At 34.4% G+C, this 20,775-nt stretch overlaps 1 protein-coding gene across 9 annotated transcripts in view; it reads left to right on the top strand.

The window, feature by feature from the left end:
• The window catches only part of NEK10 (NIMA related kinase 10), a 91,084-nt gene that overhangs the window by 58,027 nt on the left and 12,282 nt on the right, over positions 1–20,775 (top strand). For 2 of the 9 annotated variants that reach the window (XM_040696273.2, XM_040696272.2), the window contains 7 exons: positions 6,107–6,155; positions 8,052–8,089; positions 11,020–11,120; positions 13,703–13,813; positions 15,678–15,786; positions 17,283–17,335; positions 17,419–17,474. In XM_040696273.2, coding sequence (XP_040552207.1) covers positions 6,107–6,155; positions 8,052–8,089; positions 11,020–11,120; positions 13,703–13,813; positions 15,678–15,786; positions 17,283–17,335; positions 17,419–17,474 — 517 coding nt within the window. The other 7 variants (XR_005857784.2, XR_005857785.2, XR_005857787.2 and 4 more) reach the window with 7 other exon arrangements.

The raw sequence follows: 20,775 nt of genomic DNA, 5'->3' as shown, positions 1-20,775 counted from the left end.
TTTATTGCAAAAAGTTACGAGTCAGCTATGTTGAGTGTTAAGTAGCAGATTTTGGATTATACTCAGAATATGAAAAAAAAGTGACATCAGTAATCACTGTTGGTTGCCTGCTAAAATATGGTCTAATTATTAAGTCCATGATCTAATTATTAAATGAGGTAGGATTCTGATTATGTTAGTGGAAATTAAAGAACATTTTATACTAGAAAAACAGTGATATTAGAGCTAAATATAATCAGAAATTCCATTAATACCATAAATTCTTATGGGAAATCTGTGGATCCTTTGAAATGTCCTTTTAAGTGTGAAGGGATTAACTAATTTTATTAGTACAAGGTTCCAGGCTTCAAAATCACAAAATAACTTAATCTGTTTGTAGTGCCATTTGCTAGCTGGATCTCCTTCAGATTTTGACCCAGGTACTGAAGAAATGTGACTGCTATGAATCCAACATTCTAGCAATAACTGCAGGGCATATGAGTGAGTTCTACTTAAAATCCATTAACATAATTTTATAATTTTGACCAGATAGCCTAACATTCATGCAGGAGGATGCATGGCTACTCAGCCCAGAGTTCATTACCAAAATTTTCTGCGAATTTTTTTGTTGCTCTATTGTGCTAAGACTGTAACAGCATAAGGTTACCAGACAGAGAGAGGCATAGTGTGACACTTAGAGAAGGTTGCACAGAAGGAATCTCTGGAGGAGCAACAGCCTGCGGCTGAATTGTTCTGGTTTTGTGTTTATTTAGAATAATTACACATTGTGTGATACCTACTGAATTCTTTGTCGGCTAGCTCAGCATTGTACATTGCTACCGGAAATCTCTATGTAGTTTATAACTTGCCACACCCCAAGTGTTAGCAATAATGATTTCCTTGTTCATTTTTCTGTGTTAAGATCTGGACACTACAAGATTCTCAGATGTGTGTTGTACTTTTTTGCCAGATTTCCACTGATTAAATGAAATATTTTGAATGAAAACATTCAGCCAGCTCCACTTATTTCTAGTAACTGAGGTCAGCATTTCCTGAACTTGCTGCATGTTTTCTTCCAAGCATATACAATTTAACTGGTGTATAGATAGTTCAGGATTGCTTTTTCAGAAAAACAGTAATCCAGTCACACTATCTTAGATCAGCTGCAGTTCTCTTTAATATAATGAATTTAGCAGTACGAATCAATTGCAATAAATGCTGGCAATTTTTTCTTCTTTTCATAGAAAAAGAAAAGATAATATTAACAAAATTATTATAGATTCCAGTACAGCTTGGGTTATGCTCCACTGATTGCTAGTAATTGGCTAACAATGTATTAATTATCAGACATAGTTTTGTCAGTCATATCAACATTACAGGGGAGAATATGACCAACTTTCATCTAACTCACTCAGAAAGTGCTAACAGGAAAATATGAGTTTAAATTTCAGGTGTATTGATTGTGATCACAATCAGTAAATGTTGAAAAATATCCCTCTAATTTAGAACTAGGTGCTGTTTTTAAAAAGATGTGCTGTGCTGTTTTGTTCAGTGGTACAGAAACTGATATGCAGATGGTTTGCTTTTTTTATAGTCCAAAAATTGTAACTATTTTTTAATAACTTTGTGTACCCTCTGCTTTTTAATTATGCTTTTAGAAAAAGACTTTTATTCTTAGTTTAGAAAATATAGTTCCACAAGATCACTTTCTTTAGCAATTCCTAAAATTGTCAGATACAGTCTGTATAGGATCAGGATAACAGATCCATGCTCCTTGACATCATTAATTCTACAGGAGCAGATTATGCGCATTTCAGGTGCGTAGAGGCAGTAGTGGAAGAGGTATTTCTCCTATCTCCCCCAAATCCTTATAATTTGAAATGACAAAGGGACAGAGGATAAAGACATGGAGTCAAAAACCAATAAAGAGTGATGGTAGCAGCTTATTGTTTGTGTAAATTTTTCTTATTTTAAAATTAAGAGGTTTCCCAACTGCATCTTAACTTAGTCATAATTCTTTTTCTTTATTTGCTTTTATTTACAGTGTAACTGTTCTTCATTTCTACCGGTAAAAACAAACAGCAAGAAAATAAGAGATATATTTTAATGAATAGTAGTCCACTAAGGCTAGTATGTCTGTTGAGTTAGAGAGAATTTAAGTGTCTATGTCTGGGAAGGAACGAGGACAATGTACTACTGTAAATAATGCTTCTGAAAGGCATGGAAAAACTAGTTGTCTGCAAAATATGCTATCAAAAAATCCTACTTCCCAAGTTTGTATATATGCCTGTCCTCTGACCTTCCTCACAATAAAAAGATAAGCATACAACAGATTAATTTCAGAATTGTTCAACTCCTAGCTTTTCATGAGGCTAAGAAGGCTTAAATCACAGTCCTGTCGTTCTTCTGTATCTTGCTCAAGAGTGTTTCTGTTACCTCGTGCTGTTTGTGTGTCTAGTATTTGGAGGAATCCTTGATCTTAACTGGCTTGTGACCAGTAATCAAAGAATTCCACAACTCATCGTGATTCACGACTCATTTTTCCTGACAAAATTTCTGTAATCAAATAGTATTCAGAGCTCTTATGTAAGAGACCACAGATCTGCCAGAATATTCTATTGGAATAGCTAAGACTCTCCTTTGGATTTCTTTGAGTGCTTTGAAAAACAACCTATTTATACAGTGCTAGAACTTGAGTCTTGTGCAGGTAATGCTCAAAGCAGTCAAAAGAATGCAGTTCAGTGATTGGAGACTTCCAAGACTAGGATACTGTCAATATAAGAATTCAACACGTTGTACATAGCAAGTGATGGGGTGCTGAAGTAGTCACCCTTTAGCTCTGACTTTAACTATTTTTGAGAGCAACAGCAAGCTTGTTAGGAAATGAATATCTATTCAGTGATGTCAACTGCTATCTGGAGCTGTAGTTTCATTTATAATCTGCATCTAATTGCAGACAGCTACCTTATGTCTTGCAAGTTCTCTGATCACAGAGCTTTTTTTATTTTTCAGAACAGCTATAGTTTGTGGTGGATTTCATGATTTGAGAAGTTACTTCTTCCTTAATTAAGACTGTTCATTCAGGGAGATGGTCTGTAAATATTAAATCTTGATATAATTTTCCTATCAGTGATTACACTTAAAAGTATTTTCAGAGGGTTTTTTTTTCTAGATACCAGTAAAGTGAAAGCCAAAGCAAACATTTCTATCTTTCCAAGTTTTTCACAACTCGTATAATGTTGTAAGCTCTTTTCTTGAAATTACATAAGATGCCTGCAAGAGAAAATACTGAACTATATTGGAATGTGTCTTGATTATTTGCTCTGATGTCAGTGAGTGCTGTGAAGTTACTTTTATTATATTATCTATTACAGACTGAAGTACCACTCAGAAAAATTCTTGGTGACTCATTTTATTTTTTTTAAATGTCCTTAAGGGATCTTCATAGAGCTATTCAGAACAGGAAGGCTTGTGATAATCAAAATCTTTGGATCTTGTGTGTTTTCCACATCCCAACAATGATGGGCACAAACCAGGAAAGACACAGAGGATCTATGTTTCATTTTCCAGGAGATAATCAAATGAGGAATTCCTTCTTGTTAAGCATTTGAACAAAACATAAGTTGCCTTACTCTTCCTATCCATAATAAAGGAGTAACCATGGTAAAAAGAAATATGACCCAGTTAACACCCTGGGCTGAACATCAGAATTTACTATGTGTTCCATGACTTATTCTAGTTAACTTTCCTACGCATATTTTTTCTTACTCTCTGTCTGGCTTAGTCTGATTAGTATAACTCTCACACAAAAGACTAAGGATTATCACCAAAGTTGATAGTGTTTGATGGGTGCATGTATACACATGTGAATATGTGTTGTAATGGCTTTTAGATGTCTTTATCTCCTTGTCCTTAGTTAATGAAGAAATTATTCCAATGTGTTTTCAAAGTGTCTAATATGAAGAGACTTCTCTCCCTGTTGTAGCTGCTCAGTGGGGTTCTGGCATAAGTGATACTAAGGGAGCTGAAGGGTGTTGACTGGTGTTTAGTGATGTTCTGCAACATGATTTCTAGTTTTCTTTGGTAAATTTTAATATTAATATGTTTTTTCTTAACTTCAGCATATGAATCAGAAAATACCACATCTCTGCCATGTACAGTCAGTGGTAAGACAGTCTCTTTGGTGTGAAATACCATGTGCTTGTAAATATAAGCTGGCAGATTTGCAAGTCAAATGTTGTGAGTCAAGTAACTGATCAAGAAAATTTGGATACGAGCTTTTTACTGGTAGAGCCGTTTATTTGAAACAAAGACTATAGTATTTCAGATCCAATTTAGTATATGAATACTGGAAAGGGGGAGTTGTTTTTGAAATTTCAGGAAACAGCTGTGTTCAAACTTAGCATTCTAGCCATGTGCCTTCCATTACAGTTTTTCTCCTACATATATTTCCTAAATATGTTATATTCTTTGTTATAGCAAGATGCCTTTTGAGTGTAATTCAAAATGCTTATCTCAAGCAATGCTCAGGTTCAGCCGGAGCTTTTAGTTTTGTGTTTGTATTATGGTTTCTGCATCCAACACAGGTAAATTATATATTCCATGAATAGGAACGGTCATAGCTTCTTCTTTTGAAAGTCCTTGTTTGCTTTCTAGATAGCAGACACTGCATTTTCCTATCTATTGTGTCAAAGTTAATTGAGATATCTTTACATCTAGAAGGAACTACACTGTTTGCTATTGTGTATAGCAAGTACTCTTACGAAGCCTACTTTTGGTCTAACTACTACAGAGTTTCAATGGCTGTTTTGCAAACATGAGCAAGGAATAAAATAATGTTTCTTCTTTTCTTTCTTTCAATCTATCTGTGTGTCTTCCTTTTAAGCAGACAAGTTTGACTTAAATAAAAGGTAAATAATTTAGGGATGGGTTAAAGTGAATTCTGAGTGACAGAAGCCAGCCTTCTGCAAGATTTTTTTTTTCATTCAAGGCAGAGGATCTTAGATAAGTAGGAAAAATAGAGGCACTATATTTCAGATCACAGCTGTAAATGTGGTTGAACACAAGAAGATTTAAGATTCTCAGAAATATTTGCTCTCTGAAAGTTACTAATGTTCTAAAACTAATACGACTGCGGTAGTAGTAGTAGTACCAACAGTAAGTAAAATAGTGTAAGAAGTTTGTTATCTTTTCTTTCTTTTAAGCTACTATTTGAATGACTAGCTGGCACTATTCTTGTTTTATAGGAATGTTTGTGATATTACTAGTGTGGAAAAACATCTTATGTAGTCAAAGTGGGGATTTGTATTGAAAATTATTGTTTGTATGGGGAAAATAAATCTCCTCATTTTCTAGTTAGACCTTTGGCCAGATAAAATATCTTTTGATTTAAGCATGTATTTATTCCTCCTCTTTCAAAGTGAGATTCCAGGTAGGATAGAGTGGCCTCATGTCAAAATTAGTGTCAAATAAATGTTTTTGTAGCAATGTTTTAAGTCTCAAGCTTAAGACAAATACTTGCTTTAAGACAATATTTTCCAAGTGCATAAATAATCAATTTCACCAAATATTACTCCTCTTTTTCATATTTTCTGGCAGTATGAAATATATGACATATATGTTCAGGTTCAGTTTTATTGCTGATTGGATGTTTGACCAATGCCTGGTCATACCCTTGTCATAAAATCAGTAGAATTATTAAAGAAGTAAGTTTGAATAGTTAACTAATAGAAAGGTGGCAATAAAACTCCGGTAAAACAAGCTTTAGACAACCCATCCAGGGTTCTCTAGACAGTGGGTAAATATTTTATCCTTCCTACACAGACTAGAGGTGTTGTGGCTATAGTGATAGCAGTAACTGAGTTAAGTACTTAATGCTAATCCAGATACATCTGTGGTCCTGCAATCTGCATGTGTTCTTTGTTTTGGTGAAAATCTGTGAATTTGCAGGGTTGAAAGTAAAATGCAAGCACATTTTTGACATGTCAAACAGTAAATGTGAATTTGGTTTGTCTACCCCTGCTTTTTAAAAGTTATTTTCAAACCATATCTGAGTAACAGAAAGAATGATCATGGATATCTACGATTATTTTTTAATGCAGAGATAGTATTTATGCATTCATTTCAGGTATCGTAAAACAAAGCCTTGGTACTTCTGAAAGACAACCTCAGATTAGGTACGTATGATTTATAATTTTAATATAGATTATGTAAATGGTCATTGTTATGGTCAGTTACAGTCAGTCATTTCACAACAGAAAAGCTGCACAATTATTTCCATTAAACATTTCCTTATTCATTGTTACAACTTTGTTTTGTTTCAGCCTATGATAATTAGAGTTCTTTAAGACCTTGAAGATGTTTGCACACAGAAGATTTATGTGAATAATTTAAGGACTGGCATTAAACTGATGAAGTTTTATATGTGGACATTGGTACATCATTGTTGAAATGATATAAACTGATACAAAAATTCTGGTTTTGAATTTTTTTTTGCAGCTGTTTTTTCATACAAAATTGTGTTTACATGTTTGATATTGTCAAATAATATCACATCCCTTTGACTTCATGTAGACCTTCTATGCAAACTTAATTTTCTGGAATTCTGTAGTCCTACTCATTGCTTCCAAAACATAAATGAAACAAAACAAGATATTGTATGGCCACTCCCATTCTCCCTGCAAAGATCTTTCCTTTCCTGATGTAATTAATTCAGAAATGCCTCAAATGCATTCTTTACCAAACATTATTTTTTCTGATGCCTTTGGCACTTTCCTATTTCATAGATTCTGTTCTTTATAGCTTAATTACTGCTCTTCTTTAACAGGTGAAAAAACCTCCTGATTGTTTTCTTTTTAACTTTAACTTCCTTATGATATCTGCATTGATCCTTTTACCCTGTTTCTGTATGCACGGTTATATTTAAGGAATATTACTAAAGCATATCTTACTAAGCTGCTTAATGACCTCTTCCAAATCAGGGTCTGTTTTCTTGTTCTGGTATTTACCACTGGCACTAACTTAATCTTCTTAAAATGGTGTTTTTCTGACTCTATTCTCCTATCTTTTGAAACTATTCTTAAGGACCTTTCTGAGGATTGCAAATGGCTTTATCACCTAATCTGCTGTCTTTTTAATTTTGCATCTTTTCTTTGCATGTACTTATTCATATACGTGCAAAATCATGCTACAAATAATGAAATTAGCTTTATACCACAGCTCATCTCTGTAAGCTCAACTCTGTAAGCTTACAGTTGAGTTCTATGTGACTACAAGGAAACTTGTCTGTGCTTCTGTTTCTACCCATCCTGACCAGTAATATCTTGAGATCTGAGCCTCTGCTTTAACCTGCATGTCTCTCAGACTTCTTGCCTTCAGAAAATATCTGTCATGCAATCAACATCACTGTTTACAGTGCATGCATTCCAGTCACTCAGCTGCCCATTAAGAACACGGCTACAAGGAACATTTCTATAGCTTTACCTTCAACCCTACCATCATCTGTTTACTCTTTTTCTAGGTGTTCTTTTCCTATCACTTCAAAAATGGTCCTTTATTTTTGCTTTCAAAGATGTTCTTGCTAAGACCATAACCATCCCGTTTGTCAGTTATCACTCACTAGCTTTCCAGCTTTTGTCCTGTTACAGTCAGTAATGGCAACCTTCTAGTGGTTGACTGCTGAAGGAAGCACCTTCATTTTTTCTCCATCTCTGCCCCTTTTAAAACATTAGCAAAACTATCTCCTTATCTTTCTTCATAGCTTCTTGAAACTTTCATTTTTGTATATTCTACAGGAAAATAAATAGGTCTAATATAATAGGAAAATATTGTGTCTATATTCTATACTTTAGAAGTCATGCTATTTTGGACAAGTAGAGTAAACTTTATATGACTTCTAAATGAACAGTCAAAAACTAGTGAAATGGGATAGACTTTGTTTAGAGGAAATGTGAGAAAGATCCAGTGAATACCAATATTTCCTCTACAGCCTCTAATGCCAAGCATAACTATAACAGTTTTGTTCTGTGTTCTTTTTTTTTTTTTGTCCCTCTTTTATTCTATTTTAATAATAGAGACTGTATTGAATGCCTGGGATCAAGACTGCGACCAGGTAATTTTGTGCTTGCAACAAAATAAAATTTTAACTGAAATTAAACTTAATAATTCCCAAGTTTTTAAAATTTGTTTTTCTATTGCCTATTTAGTATCTACTCTTTTATTTCTTCGACTTCACTTCCACTTGATCTCATCCTGAAAGTGCCTCTACTCATGCACAAGGTGTGAACTAAGATTAGAGACAAGGTTGCTGCCACATAGTATTCCATTCATAATTCTTTGCAATAAGAAAAATTATGATATTATCTAATATGAGAGTTTTAAAATGATAGAAAAGCAGAGACATTTCAGATGAAAATAAGTTGTCTGAAAAAATCGTTATGGAATTTGAAAAAGTAAATTCCCATACTACATCAGTATTACTTCATTTTTATGTCTGTTAACCTAGCTCTTCTGCTAAAAACAATTGGAATTTCTTCTATGAAAAGAATATTTTTTAGAGCCCTTGTAAATTGTCATGTATTTATCCATCATCACTGATGAAACAATTTTTGCATTTATGATACTTTTCTTTCATACTGAGAAACTTCAGAAACTGTAAGTTGCTAAGCTCTGACTTTGTGGTACTTGCTATTCTCTGAATTTAATAATAGTTAAAATAAAATTATTTTGAGTAGCTGGAATATTGATCTTCATAAAAACACTACTGCATGTGCATGCTAACTTCTATTTCACAGCTTTTTGATATAGAAGTAGCATTAGGAATTTTCACTGCAGAGTACAAATCAAAATTTGTCCTCCACTTTTAGCACTTTCCAGTGCTGTTTACTGATGAGTGCTGTTATAACAACAACATGCACTTCAAACCAACTATCCAACCATAATCCATCAGAGCTATAATGATCTAGAGACAAACATATTAGCCTTTGCTAATGATCTTAGTCCTGTGGGTAATTTAAGCAATTTTGATATCCTTTGTCAGTAATGTTTTCTTCTTGAGTAAAACAACATAGTTTACATAAGGTCTAACCTGTTGCCTTTGCTTCTGGATCTAGATGTATTTTAAATAAAATCTACTTTCTTGTTAAATGTAAGTTCAAATATATTGATTTGTCGGAATTGACCAATGTGCTTTAAGTTTTGTTATTGTTATGCTCTTAAAAGTGTTGATTAAGTTCTGATCAGCCTTTTCACAGGCCCTTTTTTTCATTGCCCAAATAATGCTGTTCTTTATTTAAAAACAACAAAACAACTACTGTGGAATGGCCCAAAGTAAATGACTTCATGGAAACTACTGAATTTCCTGGCTAAACTGAAGACTCAAGCTGACTTTGAAGCACATAAGCATTATAGATGTTTTAAGTATAGACATTGGTCCACTTAGACTTGGAAGTCCTACTGTTGTTGGCATACTAGAAAAGGAACAAAGCTCTGTCCACTGAAAACCAGAGAAATACATGTAATACAGAGAAATACAGAGAAAAAAAGAATCATCTTAGAGATGTAAAAGAAAGGGGACAGATTAATTTGCTTTGTTTTTTTTTTAACACAAGCCAATAGCAACAAAGAAGTTAGTTACCACATGATAGGAACCAGCGAAAAAGGTAATGTGTTGAGGAAATAAGTTTTTATCAGTGTCCTAACAGGAATGGAAGATTCCAAGGCTGTAATGGCAAGATGATGCTATTGCTGTTAGAATTTAATCTATTATTGCTAAAACAGTTGACAGATAGCAGAAAATGAGATTAATAGAGCTAAAGAAAAGAATGTTCTATTTGTGGAATGTCATGTTTAAATTGTTATAGCGTAGCTCTCACCATTACCTAGCTGAAAAATGAAGTTAAATTCTTCTTTAAGTAGCTCAAGGGAAATGCTCTCTTTCTCTCTTTGGTGGTTAAGAGGAGACCAGAAAAAATGTAGATCTGTAATGCCTTTCTCAACCTATCTGCCAAAAGGCATTGCAACAAAAAATCTGACAATAGAAATGATGTCCTTATCTTCTTGATCATACCAGAAGTGCGTCTGTGTCATGGAGAATTACACTGTCTGTATTTCTTTAGTTTCTGGCAGGCTTCAACTCAGATCTGGTTAGTCCCTAAAAACTTCAAGCTGTGAATGTCTCTCTTCTGACTCTTTTTAGAGGAGTCAATGGAGAAATTCAACAGGAAGAAATGGTAGTAGTTCAGTGGTGGACTAATTAATTTTAGTATTTCTCCCTCTCAGTGGAATTTTCTTTCTTGTTACCATATCACTTAAAAAAAGCCACCAATCTCTATCAGCATATTCCTATTCCGTAGGTTATCTCTCATGGGGAGGAATTTCTGACAAAGAAAAGAAAGTGCTAATTTTCTGATGCAATACAGAGAAGACACAGAAAATTCAGAGCTTCTTGCAAATTTTCTGCATCTTTCTGTCAAAACAAGCTACTTCTAGACGTTGGAAACAAGAAGTGGCTGTGATAAAGCAACACACAACACTACAAGGGAATTTGAAAATAAATTTTAATATTCTCCAAATTGTCCACATAAGATGTAATCTTGGAATTCTTAGTGGTAAAAGGAGAATTAATTTCATGACATCAAAGTACTTTAAAAAAAAAAAAGTGTGCTATTCTGTGAAAAAGATCATTTTATTAAAATAAATTCTGTTTATGGTATCTTTAGATTTCCTTATGAATAAATATAGAAAAAGCTTTTATTATTAGTGAGGTATGTTAATGTTTTTTTTTTCTCTTAGATAAAGTAAATTTTGGTGTAATGAATCAGGGGAAGGGATTTTCTTTTGAAACCCATTATTAATTCCATTATCTAATTTTTTTAAAGTTATTAGATTACTCTTTTTTGTTCTTGTTGTTCCTAACTCTACTAGGAAAGCAGGTCATGCATAAAAACTCAATATTTAAATCTACAGGTTTTAACAGTGCTCACTATTAATATGTAAAGGCAGTAAAATGAGCTGTCCTGATTTCCGTGTTGTCATCTACAGCATCGGCAGGAATTGCTGTATCACAAAGGAAAGTGCGTCAGATCAGTGACCCTGTTCAGCAGATTCTTATTCAGCTGCACAAAATTATCTTCATCACTCAAGTATGCATTACTGTTGCTTCTGACATTCTATCCATTTCAGTTATTTGCTGTTGTCAAAGTGCTGCTAATTTAGTTGCTGTTCGTTAAAAACAACAGAACTTGACATTTTTGCAGATGGCAGGATGTTTTAAAAATACACCACTTAAATAAAGACTAACCTCAAATATTAGTGTGTGGAGGATGGCAATAATTGAGTCATGAAAAAAATTCATTGGTTCCCCTCAGAAAAATGGATTGTACAGTGATTTATTTTTATAACATTCTGTCATGTCAGCAGTATGAACATTTCGGGTGACAATACTGTGCACTGACATGAAGAGTACATAAAATTCTTTCCTCCGTAGTAATATTTTCGAAGTAATAATTTATATTGTCAATATGTGGAAATAATTCCTAAAGAAATATTACACTAGAAATCCTATCCTGAATATTGGATTTTAAATATTTCAATATTTAATTAATATGTATTTTTTCACGTTTCAGACTTATTTTAAAATTGTTTGAATGTTTAATAGTGAAAGAGCATTAAAGATAGTGCATGCTGATTCCAAAACAAAAATGGAGTTAGTATAAATCTGCATTGAACTCTCAGCTAAAAATGTGATAGACTTTTGTTCATCAGAAAGATGATTCAGTTACTTGCAAAATATGCTGTTCGTAAATAAACATTTTCTTACTTTGTAAAATGAATGGTTTGTATTTGGAAGTGATGTTTATCACCTCAGGGCATTTCAGATTGCTGAGCCAAACTTGTTTAAAATATAATAGCATAACTGAAATTAGATGCATTGGACATGTCTTGAGTGTTTTCTTCAAACTGTCAGATCTATTGAAAGAGATAACAGGAAATAAATTATCATAACGAAGAAAAAAATGGTAATTTAAAATAACTGGATTTGGCATAACTTACTGCAATAGTAAGCCCATTTCCTGCTAACTGAAATGACGCAGTTCAGAGTTTATATGCTATATTACTGTATTACTATATTACTCATATGTGTCAGATGCATATTAATGAACTTACCCTCTGTAGTGAAGAAGGTTTTCTCTAGTGTCCTACTAGTCAATCCCAGTTCTCATAACTGGGAACTAACAGTAACTCAAAGGCTGTCTATCTAGATTGGCCACTGGGGCAGTAGTAACACCTTTAATACTTTCAGTGTCAGTTGGTCTCAGAATTAGAAGCTAGGGGTACCAGGATTCAAACCTGTACTTGTTCCTGTGTGCAATGTTTTTTTCAAGTGCTTAGATTCTTACACATATAAGGTGGAATATTTTTTATAATGGTTGTTTCTACAACTCCCAATTACATATTTCAGCTGACAATTTGAAACTGAACTTTACAACGCAGAGTTCTTTGCTGTTAGTTCTTGGCAATCAAAGCAGCCTTCCCAATCCAGTTTCCATGGGAACAAGAGTCAGACTGATCTGTTGGAAAATAACGTAAGAGAAAGTTTTTTAAAAAGCACAATGTAAATTATCAGCCTTTTTATTTTTTTTAACTGATCTGACATCTGATTTCCTTAAAACAAAAGCTAAAATTGAACAGTACTGCCTAGAGCATTGCTGGTTTTCTCATGCAGTGAACTTATCCTTTACCACTGTTGCCTCAGAATGTCCCATCATTGCCATGGCACATTAACTGCACATGGTTCATTGCAGTGGTTCGTAGTCTACAGAGTATCTTGCAGCCGTTCCTTTTGCATCATTTTCTTCCCCTCATGTATAGGTCTGAAAAGACAGTAATATTTATCTGCAACAGAAAACTGTATGCAGCCAGCTGTCTGATGAAGTTGTAGAATTTAAATTCAGTCCCTAGTTTGCCAGAGGAAATTAGGAGTGGCTCCTGTGAGGCCAATGTATCGGTTCCAAATTTATAGCTATCTAAGAACAGTGGTTTGTTTCAGAGGAAAACAGTCTTTGTAATTTACACCGTGACAGCACTTTGAATGTGAATCATCAAGGGCCAAACTTTCTTATGTAATTAAGTAACTTGCTGAATTCGATAGAGTGGCACTATGTGAATTTACATCAGTGATAGTGATTATAAAGTGCATACTAAATGACAGAAAATTATTGCTTTACAAACACTGTCTGAAGATAAGAAAAACTATATATAAACAGTATAGGAGATTTTCTCCAAAGAGTAGCACGTAGCATGGACTGGTGATCAAATGGATTGGTGACAGATGTGACTCAATATGACTGCAGTGACCAACAGGTGAAGCTGTTGAAGCTCCAGCATTACTGTTGGAGCATAAAAATGATTTTGAAATCTCAAAGATTAAGGAAGCAAATCTACCATTAATTATACTATGCTTAATATAATGACTCTTACCTTTGAGTCCAGAAGGACTATGTTATATAATCTGCCAAGCCTAACAGAATTGGCAAACTAAGGGGAATTATTTTAATATATATTTAAATCAGGTTTTGTACTGTTGCCTATCCACCAGGCTGTTGAGCATTAATGTTTCTTCTTGCACTGTAGCTACTTTCTCAGTAATGGTACTACTGATTAGGTGAATTTTATGGGAAGTGTAATTGGGTGGTGAAAACATCTGTTTCTCTGTGTTGTGTAGCTTCCTCCAGCTTTGCAGTGCCACTTGAAAAGGAGAGTCATTGAGAGATTCAAGAAGTCCCTCTTCAGTCAGCAGAGCAATCCTTGTAATCTGAAATCAGAAATGAAAAAGGTGCAGTACACTAATTACTATCTGTGGTCTCTTCTTCTATTTGAGTTAAGCTATCAATATTAATATCATAAGAATATGAGTGTAATATTACATTTTTTCAAAGGAAATTTAGCATATCCTTTATTTGGAAAATATGGAGGTCTCTTAAGTAAGCAGTTGCTACGTATCAATTTCAAGTTTGTCTCTTATCAGTAGAACGTATATTGTAAATGAGAGGCCCTGCAAAACAAAATTCATCTCATCAGAGTTCAGAAAGGGAAAAGGAAGAAAAAAGAAACTTTTTAATGGCAAAAGCTGAAACATATTTTGTAACCTTTTAATTTTCCTAAGCCCTTCTTCATTTATAATTAGATTGCTACTATTGTTGATATTTTGGCATGACTTCTCAAACTATGAATTTTGAGAAAGCACGTAAACCATCCATCATGTCCAAAATATAGAATGTCCTACTGTGCTGTAGCATGTCAGCATGAGTGTAGTATCATCAGTTTAAAAATGCTACAGATTTGCAAGAATTGCGTGACTGAAGAACCATGCTTTCATGTTTTCCAGTAGCATAGTAAATATTTTCCAACTGGCAAAGAGCTAATAACTAACATCAGAATTTCTAGATGTTCTTTTGAAATCTCTGGAGAAGACTGTAGTCACTAGAGGATTTCAAAAGCCACAACCTCAGCTTCTGTGTTTTGTGGGAGATGGAAGCTAAGATATTTCGTTTTTGAATTGATGACAAATCAGTTGTTAGTTAAGTTAGTATATAGAGAATCTGATGACAAGGATAATTGCTTAACATCCTTTTCAGATATGAGGTATAATATAACGCATCTAACCTAATCTGGTTGTCACCTATTCACAACGAATTGTGGAATCTTTGGAGTCACTGTTTGCTATGGAATGGACTCACTTTCTACCCAATTACTAAATCTGCTCACTACTTTTAAAATAGTTCATCTGAAATGCTTAAGTTCCATGGGAAACGGCTATATGTAATGTTTACACTGGCTTACATTGTGCATCTGAAAGATAATTAAAGATGCTTCTTTGAGCTATCAGTTTCTGTATCACTATACAGTGATATTCTGTAAATCAACCTGCATTTACATTAACTGATTCTTGTATTTTAACCATACATTGTATCTAACAAAATGTTTTATATTAATGTGTTACTGAGTGGGTGTTGTCAGGAAAGGGTGCCCAAAAATATGATATGTAAAGGAAATGTTTATTATAAGATTTAATCTAATTTTCAATTTTATAAATTCTCTCAGCTGTAAAGCTGTTAACTTCAAAACTACTGTATTTATGACTGAGAAAAATGGAAGAAATGCAGTATTTATAAAATGAATGGTAGTAAATTGAAGATCTTAGAAATACTGAATGTAATTCTGGGCATTTCTATCTCAAAGGAAATAGAAAACAACAAAAAGAAAATGATAGGGAATTGTTAAGCATGAGTGAGTAAGTGGCACATATCTTGAGTCAGTAAGAGCAAATAAGTATTTACACGTAAGTACATTTTGAGAATTTTGCCATAATCACCACTACAGCTATGCTGGATAACAGTAATATAGTTTGGAGGTGACTCAGTGCTTTATGCAAAGGGCAGGTTGGGAGCTTGCAAGTGTTCGCTGGATGACTCTGGAGAGAAGGTGGTAGAACATTTGTCTTTGTGTTCACTACTGTTTCATTAAGCTAAAATGTGTTGAAATCTCTGACTTCTGATTGTGTTGGAAACAGAAAAAGGCATTGTGCCAATCAGAGATTTATTTAGGGAAGGCTGGACTGCTTTACAGAAGTCTCAGGAAGAGTGGAGATTTCAGGTGTCCTTTGCTTTTATCTTTTCTTTCTTTTTCCCTTCCCCCAGCTGCTCCAAGGTTCTCCTGAATTGATTGATACCAACTTTTTTACAGCAGATTGGCATATGGTACTTCTGTCATCCTCTGGCAATATGTTAGTTCCAGAAGATAGAAAAGGTAAAGCAACAAAACCTCTGTAGTGGCATGTATTTTTCTAATAAAAGATATGGTACAGAAGTCTGAGGGATGGAATGCCTCCCCTGTGAGGACAGGCTGAGAGAGCTGGGGCTGTTCAGTCTGGAGAAGAGAAGGCTTCAGGGTTACCTGATAGCGGCCTCTCAGTATCTAAAGGGGGGCTCTGAGAAAGAAGGGGACAGACTCTTTAGCAGGATCTGTTGTGACAGGACAAGGGGAAATGGTTTCAAACTAAAAGAGGGGAGATTTCGATTGGACATAAGGAAGAAGTTTTTTACAGTAAGGATGGTAAGACACTGGAATAGGCTGCCCAGAGAAGTGTTGGAAGCTCCATTGCTTGGAGACATTCAAAGTCAGACGGGATGGGGGTCTGAGCAACCTGATGTAGCTGAAGGTGTCCCTGTTCATTGCAGGGGAGTTGTAATAGATAACCTTTACGGGTCCCTTCCATCTCAAACAATCATCATACAATCACACAATCAAACATACATCACACAATCAAACAAGAATCGTATAATTATATGATACTACACTATACTATACCTATATAGTGCAAAGTGCATGCATGTATTTTAGAAAATAAATAGAGTCAAATATAATTTGGACTAGGAATACTCAGTGACAAATCATGAACTCCATTTTTAGTCAAAACTACTGTAACTGGCAGCAACCATGTTGAGGAACCACAATCTCATGTTTAGAGATGTGTTCTGTCATATACCTCAACAGAGCAAAGAATGTATTAAAGGAATCTAAGAGAAATGCGCAGCCGCATTTCATCATTTGTGCCATTTCCATTCTTCTAAATGCAGAAAAACATATACCTATGAATGGACTAGAGGACACAGTAAGGTAAAAAGCTATAATTCCAGAAAGAATGGTGAGAAACCTTGGTTTTGCTGGCTTTTGTCTTGAAACTGGCAATTTCTAGGCTTAATGAAAAAGCTAAGAATAATACTAGGTGTCATGGGTGACATTTGGATAAGAAATGGATCCCTAACAGTAACTTAAAATGTAAGGGTTTTTTTTTTTTTTTTTTTTTTTTTCCCCAGAGAGAACAATACAAACTGATGAGACATTCAGTATTGGTCATTTTTGAATCTCTTAATCTGTAAATAATACTTTTGTCAGAATTTGCTGCTGGCTATGTGCCCTTCTCACTTCAAATTGTAAGTGGGAAAGAATGTTATGTTGCTGTGTTCTTTTGTATTAAATAGTTATAAAAAAAAATCACTATTTTTGCTCAGTTGAGACTCTTTAATAATGTGGAAACATCTTGCAACTCAAATGTCCACAACATGCCATAAGATCCCTCCTGCTTTTGCAAGGAGTCATTATAGTCAGTGAAATAAACTGCTGATAACCAACATTAACAAACATTTTGTGTTATTCTAAATTATCAAGAATTGCTAAGAAACTGATAAAATAACATAAACCTCAGCTTCGGGAATATAACATTACTTGCCTCTTACTTTAAGGTATTGTTGGCACTTCTGACATAGCCGAAGGGATGACATATGAGCAGTTACAGGTAAGATCTATATATATGTATTAATGTATTTTATGGCTTGTAATTAAGGTGATTTATTGAAATGAATTTCTTTTAACTTGTAGACCTTAATTGAGGAGGTTCTAGAGGAAAGTGGTTATTACAATTTTTCTTCGAACAGGTGAGTTTGAATATTCAAATTAAAAAATATTTAATTATGATGTGTTATACATAAGTGTATCATCTGCCTGTTTAAATGATTGCCATTTCAATTGAAGCTTAGTGTGATACATCTCTATAATAACACATGGATGCACAGACAGGAAGAATAGGTATGGATATAAATATGTATCCAAGCTGTTTTAGCTGTATTGGTTTTCTTCACTCAGGCAATAGAGTGCTACAAGTTTGACAGCAATCTCATCAAGTTTTTCCTATATAAAACCATAGATGAAGAAAAGTTTCATTTTAGTAGACGTATATTTAGTAGGGGTATACTCTAACATTACAGGGTTGAAAGGATGAAGCTTACCTGCTTAGTAAACATAGAAAGCAGAAAAAGTGATTGCTAGCAGAGAAGTGAAGAGGATGGAAAAAAACTGAGGTCTTTGAAGCAAGGCATATGCCTTGTCCTAGAGATGGTAAGTCTTTGCTGTAAGAACCCTTTGGGGAACACAAGAATAGAGAGTAGTTGAAAAAAGTCCGTACAGTCCATAAGCTAAGCATTCTTATTCTCTTTACCTGCTAGCCCATATTCTTTAGTAGAAAAGAAGTTCACTGCTTCCACCGTCTATTCCTTGTGTTTGCAGTAATCAACATTTTAATGCCCAGGATACTGCAGTTAGTTTTGTTTGTTTGTTTTAAATAATAATAATTAAAAAATTACCCCAAATCCAAAGATGTTTTAAGAATCTGTAGGTCCTGATGCTTCAGTGATATTTTTCAGTTCTTTGTTACCTCTGTTAATTTTTTTTCAATTTGAAACTATTTATGGACTCCAGCTTGAGTAGTTTCAGATGTTACTCTGAATATTTTTATAGCCTACTCACTATATTGGAATTCCAGCATACAAATGTCTTGCAGCTGCCAGCTGTGAGTACTGAAAAGTCATGATTCAGAACTCCCTAAATAAAATAATAATTTGGTCTTTAAACTCTCAGAGTACACTTGCATCATGTTTAAAGATCACTTTTGCAGCCATGAGGTGTAATGTATTTGTTTCTAAGTATTCTCAGATATTGAACATTTTTGTGCCAATCACATGCTCCCAATATTTGAAGCAGTAGAAAAAATATTGAATGTTATACGATTAATGAAAAAATTATGAAAAAGTAGGTCACTTTTAACACTGAGATCCAGCAGGACTTATTATAAATGTAGAAATGTGTTGAATAGGCATTTAATTTACAGGCTGGCAAAAAGCACGTTATTGCAATTTACTGTAATGAAGCAGGTGTGTACTGAATATGGGCATGAGTATTTACACAAACTGCTATAAAAACAAGATACCTATTAATGGAAATGTGAAGGACACTTAAAGTTTTCAGGAAAACATTCTAGTACTTTCCATGTGCAATACAGGAGTGCCACATGAGACTAACAGCAATGCAGTAATTAACATTGTTTTTTAATCTGGTGTTTATTCAGGACTGCTTTTTTTTGCTGTGTTGCAATTCCCCACGGAGTAGTTGTTCTTTAGAATCTTAGGACGTATTTGTGCATTTTTTGAAGTTTTGTTTTAGAGGAAACATATGAGAACATTCTTCATAGCCACCCAGGTAAACAGTGCAGTATAGGTTCTTCTCCTTATGTCATGTTTATCCTACAAGGGAGTAAGAGCAGGAAACATATTTCCACACATACACAGTGGCTGGGGAAGAAGTCTGGTGAATGTTCAGCATCCTTCTTTACATTGTCTTTCCCCCAAGTCATGCAACTTCTTCAGTAGTACTGATAGTGTGTTATCCACAGACAGTGCTGATTTGTACTTCGTTCACGAGACTTGTAGCAAAGCCCAAACTGATTCTGGATTAACAGAAAGCAATGAAATGAAATTTATTTAGAAATTTAGGAGTATGTTGTCTAATTTGATCGTTTTTTTGTTTTGTTTCTCACTTACAGTTGTTAATATCTGTGAGTAAATGGAGTTGTATAGACTTGACCTCCTCCACTGCACGTGGGTCACTCTAGTAGGTTCTGGCTTTGGCTGGCAGATATAGAGTAGCTGCACTGCATCTCAATTGTTGATCTGTCACCAGCAACAATACGCTCTCTAGATTTTTCGCTATACTGTCAAATCCTATTATCTGCTGTGATGCATAATAACATTGAGTTCCCCTGTCACTGTTATTTTAATCGTGTTTCATTTAATGTCCTGCTCCCAAATAAATTAGTATTTTTCCCTCTCTTTCGGAAAATTGACACACCATGGTTTGGCTTTGGCTGTCAAGAACATCTATCTCTTTTTCCAGAAGGTTTATCATGTTTTCTAAAATAATCTTCACTCCACACCATAAAGAGCTTTCAGCACTTTTTTTCATCTCATACTCTGTCCAAGTAACCAAGCAATCCAGTCTTAATAGCTGTTGAGTGCTGAAAGATTTATTTGGCAAGCTGTTGTGTGTCATTAGGATTTGCCTCAAATTCTCCAAATAATTTAAACCACCCAGGAGGACAAAACTTATCCTATAACATCTCTGGGGAGACATTATGGCTTCCCAGTACTTAAAGGCAGACTACAAGAAAGCTGGAGACTGACTTTTTACAAAGGCATGTAGTAAAAAGACAAGTGGTAATGGTGGTAATGTTTTTAAACTGAAAGAGAGTAGATATAGATTAGAAATAATGAAGACATTTTTCATTTTGAGAGTGGAAGGCACTGGGGCAGGTTGCCCAGAGACGCCATAGATGCCCCATCCCTGGTTCAAGGCCAGGTTGGATGGGGCTTTAGGCCTCTTGATCTGGTGGCAGGAAGACTGGACTAGATGATCTTCAAGGCCTTTGCAACCCAAACCATTCTGTGATCTCATGACAAGGCTCAAGATTCCTCAGAAGACAGTTCAGAACACTACAGACTTCATTTGTAAATTTTTTAAGGCTTGTTTCCTCTTAGGGCCAATTTCTGTCATGATTTCTGAGCAATTTAATTTGACAGTGTTAGTGTTTCAAAGTTACAAGAATTTCGCTTTGGAACAAAGAATTCTACAGCTGCTGTGTAACAACATGCTTTTATATTTTACTATAAAATTTAGAATAGATAGCTTTATGACATATTCTTACTAATGCATTCTTCTAAGGGGAAATGTATAATATTTCTTTCCCACCGTTGTTGCCCCTTGCTGTGATCCCAGAATTCATGGAATATGTGATGGAACACCAAATTTCAGCTGGGGTCAATGACATGAAGACTGTAGTAAGATTAATAAATTGTATAAAGAGTTAAAAATGATTCAGGCAACTTGATTGAGTGATGAAAGAAACAT

Source organism: Gallus gallus, chromosome 2 (assembly GCF_016699485.2).
Source record: "Gallus gallus isolate bGalGal1 chromosome 2, bGalGal1.mat.broiler.GRCg7b, whole genome shotgun sequence".
NCBI classification, from domain to species: domain Eukaryota; kingdom Metazoa; phylum Chordata; class Aves; order Galliformes; family Phasianidae; genus Gallus; species Gallus gallus.
This window is presented reverse-complemented; position numbering and strand designations above follow the sequence as displayed.